Consider the following 11,814-nt stretch of genomic DNA (forward strand, 5'->3'; position numbering starts at 1 on the left):
CATTCTCTTCCCATCATCCCAGGCTCTTGGCTTGCCTACCCCATCCCAAGCCTCCTTGTTTCTCCCCAATGATTTCTAGTTTAAAGCTCTCCTTGGCAAAAATACTTTTGCCTCATGTAATCAATTGGATCCTGTGTCTTCCAAGCAGCTGTGGAGTCTTAGAGAGGGTCCCATGGTCATAGAACCCTCTTTGAGGTTTCTAATAATGAGCCTCGTAACATAATGATGACATAGTCCTAGTACAGAGCACAGCTTGATAGCTGCTGTTTTTGCCAGGCAAGAAGTCTCATCAGAGAACCTGTGTGCATCTTTCCTGAAGTCATGGTCCTTAACTCTCGTAGTTACCTGTAGGTGTCCCAAGGTCATTAATTCAAACCAAGACTCTGGCTGCTTCAGTGGTCATTGTCATCACAGCAGCATGCTACCTGCTCACCGAGATGTTGGTCAGACAGCTTGACTTCTGCTAATGAATCAGTTCATGAGCATGGTATTTTGAGGCAAGCAGAACATCAGAAGAACTGGAGGTGACATGTGACATACCACAAATGGGCCCATTTTGATCACTTTCACTTCCACTTTCAGCTTCTGGCTTAATGTACTCAGCTGTCACAATTACTTTCAACACAAACTTCAGGGATTACCTTGTGACATTTTTGACATCATCAGAATAAATGACTAGTGTGACTGTAGTGTGACTATTTCTTGTTAATTAATGAATTCGGGAAGTTTTGCTAGTCTTGTGCTAAGGTGCAAAAGCTGCATTCAGAGTCCTGTGAGATAAAATCTTCAGATAAAATACAGTGCAGGGTAAGCAATCATTTTGTATTTATCTCACAATGGTGCTGTGAAGATGAATGTGATTTCCTCCTCTCTTTAGAGGGTTTGAAGATGGAAAACGTTATGCCTGTGCCAAACTTAGACCTGTGCACTTTGCTCTGGTTTGTAGGTGCATGTGTTTGACTCCCATAGTGTGAGGTAGCAGATGGAAAGCAGTGAGATAGTTTGTCCTTGCAACACAGCAGAGAGCAATATTCCTGTGGATTTCAAAATGTGCCTGCCCCAAGAGCACAGCTGGTAGAGAGATTTTAGTTTCTGTGTACTGAAATTTGCTGCTGCATTGACAGGAGCAAGTGGCAGTATGCAAAACCTAGAACTTCTTAGCCACACTAGGAGTTGTGCTTTATGAAGCAACACTGTTGTTTTCTTCGACAAGTAGATTCTGCAGGAAACACAAGGCTTGGAGAGAAGAAATGTTTGCTCTAATAGCTGTGATAGTCCCTTTTAAAAATGTGGAGCACTGTTCAGACCTGAGGTGTACAACAACCTCTCCTCTGGTTGCTGTGTCTTACCTTAATGGAATAGAGAGATGCTTGTCCCCACCCCTGCACCTGAATACTCTCAATAAATGTTCTGTTAATTAGCCACAGCACTCAAAATGTTTAAGGGATTTTGATTCTTTGTGTGCATTATCTCAAAGTTTAACTTGTCCTTAAAATTTCAAAGCAGCAAAAATATTTCTGATAAAACAAGCCAATGAAACAATCTTTTCTTCTATTCTAGTATGGTAGTCTTTGTATAAGAACAAATTAATCATTTCCCTTTGACTATGTTGATCTGCTGTCAGCAAAACCTTGATGCGTGTATGAAGTATGGGGGGACTGAAGTACCTTATTGAACCTTCGCAGTGAAGAAATCTCTGCAAAGTGACTTCTTATGATACTTGTAGTTCATACTGACATGCTCGGTTGCCTCTGATGCATGTTAACAAGTTGTTTTGCAAAAACTGGCCTCATAGAAGAGTCTGTAGTTGATGCTAACCTTGTTTTGTTTGTCAGCCTTCGGCAAATGCTCTAGGTCTGGCTCGGTGGTGTTTGGTCCTGTACAACACCATGCTAGTCTAACACACAGAAGACGTTGAAAAGGAGGAAAGAAGTATTCATTTTCTATATCTACTATTAAAATGGCTTTGTGGTTCTATTAATCAGCTCTATAAAACTTCTGCTTGCTGAGTGTCTTGAAGGTATGTGAGCTTAAGCAAGCCTTTCTTGTTTTGCAGAGCCTTGTCAAGTTTTGATTGATGTGCTTCTGTGGTGGGATTCTTGGTTCCCAGAGTGGCAGATACTCAGAGGAGGAGGGGGTTTTCTTCTGTTCTTTTGTCAAGTGACTGCTTGGCAAGGCCTTGATTTTTGCTGTTGTGTTTCTGTGGGGAAATATGATGCATATTAAGTGTATTTTGTTTAGTATGCCCAGGACCTATAATTTCAGAAGTCTTCTCTACATGGTTTTTCAAGTTAAAGAGGAAAAAACGGTAATTTTTGCTATTTATCATAAGCAAGCTAGTGCTAGGGAAGGCCATCAGTTTTTCTGCCTTGGAGTGAACAGTGGTAGTTGGTAAGCAGAGCAGGCTTTTCTGTATTAATTCAGCCATTGCAATCATGTGAATGCATTGGAGGAGAAACTGCAATTAAATTTGCTATCAGTCACACCCATCAAGTGTGCTTAATGTTTCATCAAACTTTTTTTTCCTGTCAGCCCTATAATTCAGTGTTCTTCTTTGTTTGAAGGTGTGGCTGAAAGAAATGTAAAAGACTGTAAACTGCAAGATAGAAATGCTTGTTTGTATTTAAAAATATTTTTAAACTATAAAGTTATGTTGGAAGTTTCCCCCTCTTCCCCCCTTGCCAAATTACTTTTTCAGGCAGTATCTAAAGGCAGAAAGACCTTTTTATTTAAAATATCTTTTTTTTTTTTTTCAAGTGTCGGATAAGATTTATGTGCAAGAGCATTGAGAGCTATATTAAAGACTGTGTTACTATCCATCATTTTTAAAGTAGTGTGAAGAAAAATAGCACTATGTGTATGTGTGGCTAGATTTGCAAAATTGTTAGAGGAGCCAGATTCAAGTGTTGTGCATAATGCCAGGGATGACTATTTGGAGTTACTTCCCCCCCCCCGCCCCCGCCACCCCATCTGTGTGGGTTATCGGTCAGAAGTGAGCAAAGATCTTTTGCTGTCTGACAGGTGTTCACTAGCTTATGTTAACAAACACAGGTATTTTCATCAGTAGTTTCAGATGCTCCTCTGTAGCTAAAAGTGAGATTCTCTTCCACCTTCTATCCCCAAAATGTTCTTGCAAATTTTAACAAAGTCTAAGTGGAAAAGGGTGAGGTCTGTTATCCCATCCCATTGAATCTTTCATTCTCTGATCTGTTCTGATCTGTGGTGCTTTTTACCCTATGTGATGAAGGTAGGCACTTCCCACTTGGCACTCTCACACCTATCTTTTTCTCCTTTCTTCCTAGCTTCTGGTGGGATCGTTGGCTATGGTCGTGCTTTTGGTCAGAGGAAAAAGGAATATGGGGACAGTTTCTCATGTCTAGTACTGCAGTGGGGGTTTGGACTGCCCTCAAATTATACTTCACCAAGAGGGTGGTCGGTCACTGGAACAGGCTCCCCAGGGAAGTGTTCACAGCACCAAGCCTGTCCGAGTGCAAGGAGCACCAGGACGACACTCTTAGTCATACGGTTTAGTTTTAGGTAGTCCTGTGAGAGCAAGGAGTTGGACTTGCTGATCCTTAAAGGTCCCTTCCAACTTGGGATATTCTATGATTCTATGGTACATGCAATGATCACAAGCTATGATCCATCTGTGGCAGATGGATGTAAAACAAATAGCTTGGCATGCTGCAGAGGCTCAAGAATACCTGCTGGAAACTGAATGTTGGCAGAGACAGGCAGAGCTCTAGAAAGATTACCTGATACAGGGCAGTTAATCAGAGCCTTGAACGAAGCACTATCTGTTACTTAATATTACAAACAGTTGCCTTGAGAGAGGGTAGAAGAAACAGTTTCCACTGCTGCAGGTTGTTGTGGAGGCAAGACAAGATGAGAGAGCGGAAAGGTATAGACCTCTGTGTCTTTCCCTGCCATTACCCACGGCTCAGAAATCTCTCTTCGTCAGTGCTTTGGAGTTAGTTTTGAATAGTGTGGGTGAAAGAAGTACAGTGACTGACAGTTACAGGCATGTTTTTAAGGCTTCACCTAGAATCAAAAGAAACTGTTGAAGAAATTGAGTCTAGAGAAGCTGAATTTGGCTAATTTTCACAGAGTTGTTCTCTGTTGCACAGGTAAATGATAGGAGCTTTTTTGTCTGCTGAAGTAACTTGTCTTGAATTTCTAAGTGAATTTTGTGTTTGTTCTATGAATATTGAAAAGAAGTTGCCAGGTGGAAAAATGAATAGCCTTTCTCCTTGTATAGATTTCTCCCCTTTCCTCAAAAAATACATGCTTACAGATTCACGAAGCCAGACCTCCATTGTTGGTTTTATCATCTTTCAACCACATGGTGTGTTTTCTTTTATATGCCAAAGAAATGGTACCAAGTCCAGGTGTCATTCAGCGTATCCTCATGGCTGGCTCTCTTTAAGTCCAGTAGAGCACTTTTGAAAATCAAATATTTCTCCTTCTACCCACATTTAGCCTAGAGCTTTAATGAGATCTTGCCAAAACCTTTAAAACTTGCAAAAATCTAAATTGTATGTGGCATGGAACCTCTAAGCCAGGAAAATGAATAATTGCTGGAGATAATAATAATTCTGTGACATACCTTGGTTGTTGTAGTTTAACAGAAGTATAATAGAAGCTTTGCATTAAGGACCAAGTCTATACTTAGCTCATTGTAATGCTCTTAGCATGCTTAAATGAGGCTGTTTTATTTGGTTTCTAAAATTCTTCCTTTAAAGTTTCTTTCAAAATCCCCGTCTCGACTATATGGGGTTTTGTCACATTAAGTCATTTATATGACTGACAAATAAAATTCAGCATAGAATTGCAATCCCAGAGAAATGGTTTTAAGGGAAATAAATCTGAGCAGGAAGATTTAGTATAGGCATGGTAATGCCTTTCCTGCAGTTACTGGGAGCTGGGTTTTGACTACAGCCTGCTAGAATCCTGGTGTTGTGGCAGTAAACACTGATTAGTGAGACTGAGTTCTTCCCAGGTGTTGAAATTAGATGTGCTGTTGTGGTGTTAGGAGTTGTTCAAATTCATCATAAAAAGGGACTTTATAAATAGAAGTGTTTCAGAGAGGTTTGTGCAAATCATGTTCCTTTTAACTAAGTCAGTCCGGTGGTTGGATGGCCTTCACTGAAAGTCAGCTTTCTTTACAACAAAACCTACATCTGAGCAGTAGCCATAGATACTTCAGTGTAAATACAGTTTTCTGCAAACATGGGTTCTTTGTTTTCTTTCTTTTAAACAGCCATTGAGAACTACCTCTCAAAACCATTGACTGAATGTGTTCTGAAGCTCCTTGATTCATTCAGTGTATGAGTGACTATTACACATTTGTTTAACTTGTAGAAAAAAAAAAATCATTCTCACCAAAGCGCACTTGAGGAACCTCTTGCATTATTTGAGTGGTTTTTGTATTGAAAATAAAATTAGAGGCAGCTTAATTTTGGCCCTGTAGTTGGCTATGTATGTTTTTTGCTATTACACTCTTTTCCCAAATTATTTATTTGCAGTCTTCAGGTTTATCGGTAGTTTAAAAAATGCTTTAGTCTCTTCCAAAACAGTGGGAAACTTGCTTTAGTTTCTTCTTAACCTTTGATCTCAGAGCACCAGAAGTACAGAAGCTGCAGCAGTGAATTAGGCTTGTTTGTCAAGTAGGATATATCATTTTCTCGAGTTACTTTTCCTGTTTAGGAGTTGGAGCTATTGCTATTTTAGACCAATTGGAATTTGGTGCTGGCTTCTTCATACAGTAGTGTGAAGAAGTTCCAGTTGACTATAGTTTAATAGTTTAAGCCTGCAGATGGTCAGATGCATGCGTAGCTATATTCATGTTCATATATTTGTGTTAATAGCTCTCTTAAATATATAACAGGACACGTGGAAATAGCAGATGTTAGTAAAGAAGGGGAAAGATTGCAGGAATGGCTATCAGGCACAGTGTTGGTTTGATAGTGTATGAGTTTTGAAGATAAAACTCAAAAAAACATCCTATGAGACTGTTGAGTGGTAGTGAGAATGACTACCAAATGTGACATCAAAATAGAGAAATGGGGGTGTTGAAAGAGAAGCAGAGCAAGTAAGGAATCTAAACCCAAAGTACCAAGAGAGAACTCAGAACACTCAGTTGATGCATTGACCTCGAACCCAGGGAGCACATATAAAGGTAGCTCAGAAACATTGACTCATGGGGCTTTACCAAGTCATGCTTAGAAAATCTGAAAATTCTTTTTAAATTTCTTTTTATACTCTTCAGATTTATGGCAAGGGATGACACAGCTAGCAGTCCATAGACAAATGTCTTGAAAGGCTGCACGTTAGCCACTATGATTATGACTCACTTAGAAGAGATGTCATTGAGAGGCTTTTCCTGTGCTGGGTCAATGTTTGTCTCTTAGCAAGATCTTTTTAGGGTAAAAATATAAATTTAGCTGTAGTATTTCTCGGGTTTACATATCATAGGTAGGAAAGAAGGAGATTATGTTATTTTTTGGTTAGTGATCAAGCTGATGGAATTTAATTGTAAAATTATAGACCAGACTGCTTGCCCTGCTGACTTGGTAGATTAGTATGAATGATAACCTTTGACCTGGATTATTTGGGGGTGGGATGGGGGTGTTTGCTTTTAATCGCTAGCTTTCACTTTTGTTTTTCTAGAAGTCTACATACTAGCTAACATCACAAGTCAGGTCACGTTTGAAGTTTTGTGCTGCTAGATATCAATGGTACAGCTCTGTATAGGGGCAGGGACTCTGGCTGGCATCTTCTTTACTGACTAGGGATCTGCTCTAAACACCATCAGTGAATATAATTGTATCGTAATTATTTCTCAGCTGTGCCTTTTGTCTAATTGTATGCAAGTTTAACACTGTTATTTTGTCAACTTTGTATAAATGTTGTCAAAGTACTCTGCATTTTGCTTTTCCCACCAGCCAAGGTACCAGAACTAGCGTAGATGTTTTCACTCTGTCCTGTTTGGGGTTTGTGTGCTGTTCTGAGTGTGTGTATGCACACATGCTGTATGTATTTTCTACTATTAAAGATAAAGGAACCCTGGTGACTTTTTTTATTCTCTCTCTAATGAAGCATGAAGTCTGGGTACCAACAACAATAAAAGTAAAGATTTTTGGCAGATAAGGAGTAAGTTTAGAGTTTCTTTTCAATCATCACTTACACTTCTCTCCATAGGCACTAACTTCTGACTGATACTCGTTTTCTAGGCAAACCTTGCTCAGCTACTGAGTGAGGCTCAAGATCGAAATAAACATCTTGGAGAAGAGATTAGAGAGCTTCAGCAGAGACTGGGAGAAGTACAAGGGGACAATAAGGTATTATATGTTTTGTTATCAGTAAATGTGGTGGAATGAGTAAATTGGGCTGGACTGTTGTATTTACTGCTTAGGGAAACAAATAAAACAATGGGTTACAGAACTTCTAGAATACTTTGATTACAGTAAATGCTCAAAACCGTAGAACAAAAAAAACTTGTACAGGATACCAGTAAGTGCAGCTTATTCTGTATTTTTGTATGCTGCTTTTGCTCGCTTGTCCTTAACTATGTATTTTGCACCTTGCCTTGCTTTAATAATCTCAGATTTACTTTCTTTTTTTTTTTAATATATTTTAGTGGTGTTTCCTCATACAAATAAGTACAGATACTCATGGCAGCTTCATCATGTGATAATTTTCAATTTTTTTTTTTTAAATGAAAATGCAAAATTTTAGTAGATGATAAAACCAGCAGGGACAGTATAATTTTTCCCTTCGAAAGTATGGAGCAGTTAATCACAAATATATACAGTGAGCTTTGTATTACTCCTTCATCCTATTACCCTTACATAACTAATTTATTTTATTGCTAAATTTAGCAAGTTATTTGGAACATTGCTCAAAATCTGCCATTTGGTATTAATCAAACTCCTGTTGTCTCTGTTAATTGAAATATTTAAACTCAAGCCAAATGTGTGTAGCATTCACAGCTGGAGCTGTATGCAGAAGTACATTCAGAGATCAAACTAGTGAGAGGTTGAATTTGAGAGTCGAGGTGGTTAACGAAGTAAAAAATGAAACAATGATAACTTCCCTCCCTCAACTACAGTTTTAAAGTTATGGGGTTTTAAAATGTGAATACAATTTATGCAGCTTTTAATTATTCAGGTAGGTTTTCTCTTTCCATTTAAGTTAATTTTATTTTATTTATTTTATTTTAAATGTAAGTATATTGTGATAATGCAGTTTTATTCATTGTCTGTCACAAGGGACTCGCTTGAAGGTGTGCAGGGAGCTGGCAGAGGGTCAAGTGAGACCTGAATTTGTGTTACTAATAGCATTCAGTGTAACTTGATCAAGCCTTCAAAGACCAGCTTTCCCAGTGTTTTCATTTGCATGTTATTGTTTGAACTATATTACAGTGTAGAAGACAGTGCCTTGCAGTTCTTCAGTACCAATATTATGCCATACAGCCTTTCCCAAGCCAGTCATGAACAGATAACAAGGGTTTGTAGGTAGAAACAGAACACAAAGGTAGTAAAACTACAACATACTTAAATATCAAGGTTATGTACCTGTTCTAATTCCTTATAACAATATGATCTTGGTAACACAGAGCCTACTTCTTTGTGCTTGAACTGGCTTTATTTAGATTTGCCTTTGCAAGTTAACTTGATATTAGCTGGTCATCTTTGTGGCATCTGTATTCTCAGCATGAATTTAAATTCATGATCGTCATAATGAATGGAAAAATACAAAAAGAGTTATTCTGCCCACCATGCTCCTCTCCAAAAGGTGCAAAATAGTGCATCACTAAAGAGGGGGAGGAAAGAACTGCATCAGACAGGGATTAATTTAGACTAGGATTTTCATTTTTGGAACACATTCTTTACTTTCTTAGTAAATGAGAAATAGAGCTTATTTTAGAGTCAGGTTGCTGCTTTTTGAAGTGCCTAAAAAAGCATTGCCATCTCTCTGAGGGATTTAACACTCTACTCCTGTGTCAGATTTTGCTCCCTTCTAGCTTCAATGATAAAATTCTAGGCTTGTTCCCGAAGCCATTCTGTTCTGCTCATCAGTTCTCCTGTGCTGGCAGCTGGGTTACTTCAGGCACTGGAGTCCAGATAATACATGGTATATACAAAAACAAAGAACTATAACAATTTGCTGCTTGTTCTTACGTTTTTCCCCTACATTCTTCTCTCTGCTTTTTTCCAAAGTGAGGGAGGGCATCCTGCCCAGATGGTCTACGTCAACCTTACTTCTGGCAAGAGATGAACAAACAGCTGCTTTTGCAGCAAGTGAAGCTGCTTATGGATGAACAATTCTGCCTCTGTCTGATCAGGGGTGACTCATGCAGGCTTTGTGACTGAGTGGCAAGAGCTTTGTAGGACTAAAAAAGAAAAAACCTCTTTAAATGTCACACATTAGCTCTATTGATAAAGAATTGTTTTGATAGCTTGACTTGTTTTTCACCACTTTAGTGTTTGCTGCTGGTAGGATACAGTCACTTGGATTAGCAAGAAGACCTTAAATTGGTGACATTTTACTTGTTGAAGTCATGTTAAGTACATCATCACTTAGGCAATAACAAATTACTTGCATTTGGTTTAACTGGACTATTTTTTTCCTTTAATTTCAGCTAGAATTCTGTTCGCACAAATAATAAAACTTCTTCAGGCAGTCTGTGGAAGGATTTGTTGCTGCAGTTTGAGAAATACAGCAATAGGTACACTGCAGCGCTCCAGCAGCAGATACCTAAGACTGTTTATTTTTATGATTGATCACAACCTCTTATCAGCTCTGACACATGAAAACTATTCTATGTTTATGATAGTTATTTGTAAATCTTTTTCCTTCTTAATGTTCTGGCAGCAATGCTTGGAGAACAAGTACTGAAACTTAGAAGAGGATAGTTAGGAAATCTAACTGTCTCCTGTACAAGGGTGAAAATAGACAGCATAAGAGAAACTGGAGGCTTCTGGAAGACTAGATGACTCAGTTGCCTTCACTTGAATTCCTACCCACACAAATAAATGGTTTTGTAAGCTGTCGAGGGCAGTGCTAAGCAAGAGGAAGAAGCATGGAAAACAATGGCTGCAGTATTACTGACAGCTTGTTATTACAAGGCAGACAATCGTTCATGCAGCAGCAGCACAAAATGATAAATGCGGTGCATATGTTTTGGCAGAACTGGGACTTAAGGTAGCAAATTTGCATAGTTCTGGTCCACTTTTTAAGATCTTGTAGGCAATGTGGTGAAGACAATTGCTGTCAGTGACTGTGGCTAAACATGATGGCTTCTGCCTTCCATGAAGGATTTACTGGTTGTGCTTGTTCCCCTTTTCCTTCTGCATGTTTTATCAATAATCAGGAAGGTACAACTTAGGTGCAGGCATTCTCTGTGGACTCCTAGCCTGCACAGCCGCTATCGCAGTGAAGCCTGTTTGAAGCAATGTGGGGCTGATACAGAGTTGCTACTTTATAAATAATTATTTTAGCTGACACTGATTAAGAGAAAGCTGTGATATTACAATAATAAAGACTAGTGGCTTGCAGCACTGGATTGTTTTGTTTAACAATCTATGGTTTCTTGACAAACAGGAGCTATCTCTGGTAAGGTGCCATTAATTTAAATCCATCTGCTGTGGATGCTGTTCACAGAATCTGGAGGGGTAGCATTAACCTATTCTGTAGCTGCAAAATGAAGTTGAGCCGTCCTTTCCTCAGTGATTTCTGAATGACAGATATAAAAATATAGCAGCCAGAGGGCAGGTGTGTAAAGTTTATAACAAGCACTAATAAACCCGTAACCCTCTGGCATAACACTTAATATCTCTTTGGCCACAGCATTTTCAGGGAAGAATTTTATAGCAGGTGGTGTTGCCTCATGAGACATTCGCAATGCAGAATTAAAGGACTTGGCCTGTTCTGCCCTGTCAACTCTCTGATTGGCCAACTGTCTGGAAGAAGCACTCTGTTGTTTTATGGATTGGTATTTTACTTTATTTTGTGTATGTTTATAATGCTGCTTTTACTGGCTGAAATTGGATTGCTGAAGCATTCTTTTTGTAGGACTTAATACATTTTTTTTTTTGCCTCAAAATTAGAAGTAAATAAAGAGTTCTCCTTTTATTGGCAGACTGTTTGACCTTGCGAGTAATAATTGCTTGCAGTTATAATTGCATCTTATGCTGCATCCCCTCCCAGGCTTGAGGAGACTTGGTCATAGTGCATGAGTCACAGCTCTTATCCAGTTCCCAGCCTGTGCCGAGCGTTACGCAGAAGTTTTGCTGTGCTGCAGGCATTGGAGGCATTGGTAAAGTGTGATTCCCTTCCCGTTTCCAGTTTTTCTGAACAAGATTGAGTCCTCAGACTTTTATTACGTTTGTTTCTTACTGCCTTTCTCACTAGTGAGAGATTCTAGAAATTAAATTAATCTAACTGAATTAAATCATCTTACCCCACCTTTTGTTCGTCAGCCTTTTAATATTTAAAAAAACCAGTCCCATAGCTATGAGGCCATTCTAGGATTTGCTAGTTGCCTTTTTGACTTATTAATTTCTGTATCAAAACAAATAGGAATTATACCTCCTAGGATCCGTTCAGCCTTACTGTCTGTGTGATGGTTTGTACTTTCCCTGTGGGGATAGGGAAATGTAGTTTGCCAAAACCAGTTACTTTTTGGGGCACAGCTTCCCCTGAACAAGTGAACTGCTTATCAGAACAAGTTGTACTAGTTTCAGTGACTTGCACTGAATTGGAGCTGAAATAAGTGGGGAGGATGATTTTGGTAGTCTGTCTTGCATCAGC

General features: G+C 38.9%; 1 protein-coding gene across 3 annotated transcripts in view; it reads left to right on the plus strand.

Annotated features, from left to right (window-relative positions):
• The window catches only part of CCDC149 (coiled-coil domain containing 149), a 49,997-nt gene that overhangs the window by 14,463 nt on the left and 23,720 nt on the right, over positions 1-11,814 (plus strand). For all 3 annotated transcript variants that reach the window (XM_086464356.1, XM_086464358.1, XM_086464357.1), the window contains exon 4: positions 7,233-7,340. In XM_086464356.1, the coding sequence (XP_086320482.1) occupies positions 7,233-7,340 (108 nt within the window). The remainder of the gene's footprint in view (positions 1-7,232; positions 7,341-11,814) is intronic.

This window comes from Leptosomus discolor, chromosome 4 (assembly GCF_034619465.1).
Source record: "Leptosomus discolor isolate bLepDis1 chromosome 4, bLepDis1.hap2, whole genome shotgun sequence".
Classification (NCBI taxonomy): Eukaryota; Metazoa; Chordata; class Aves; order Leptosomiformes; family Leptosomidae; genus Leptosomus; species Leptosomus discolor.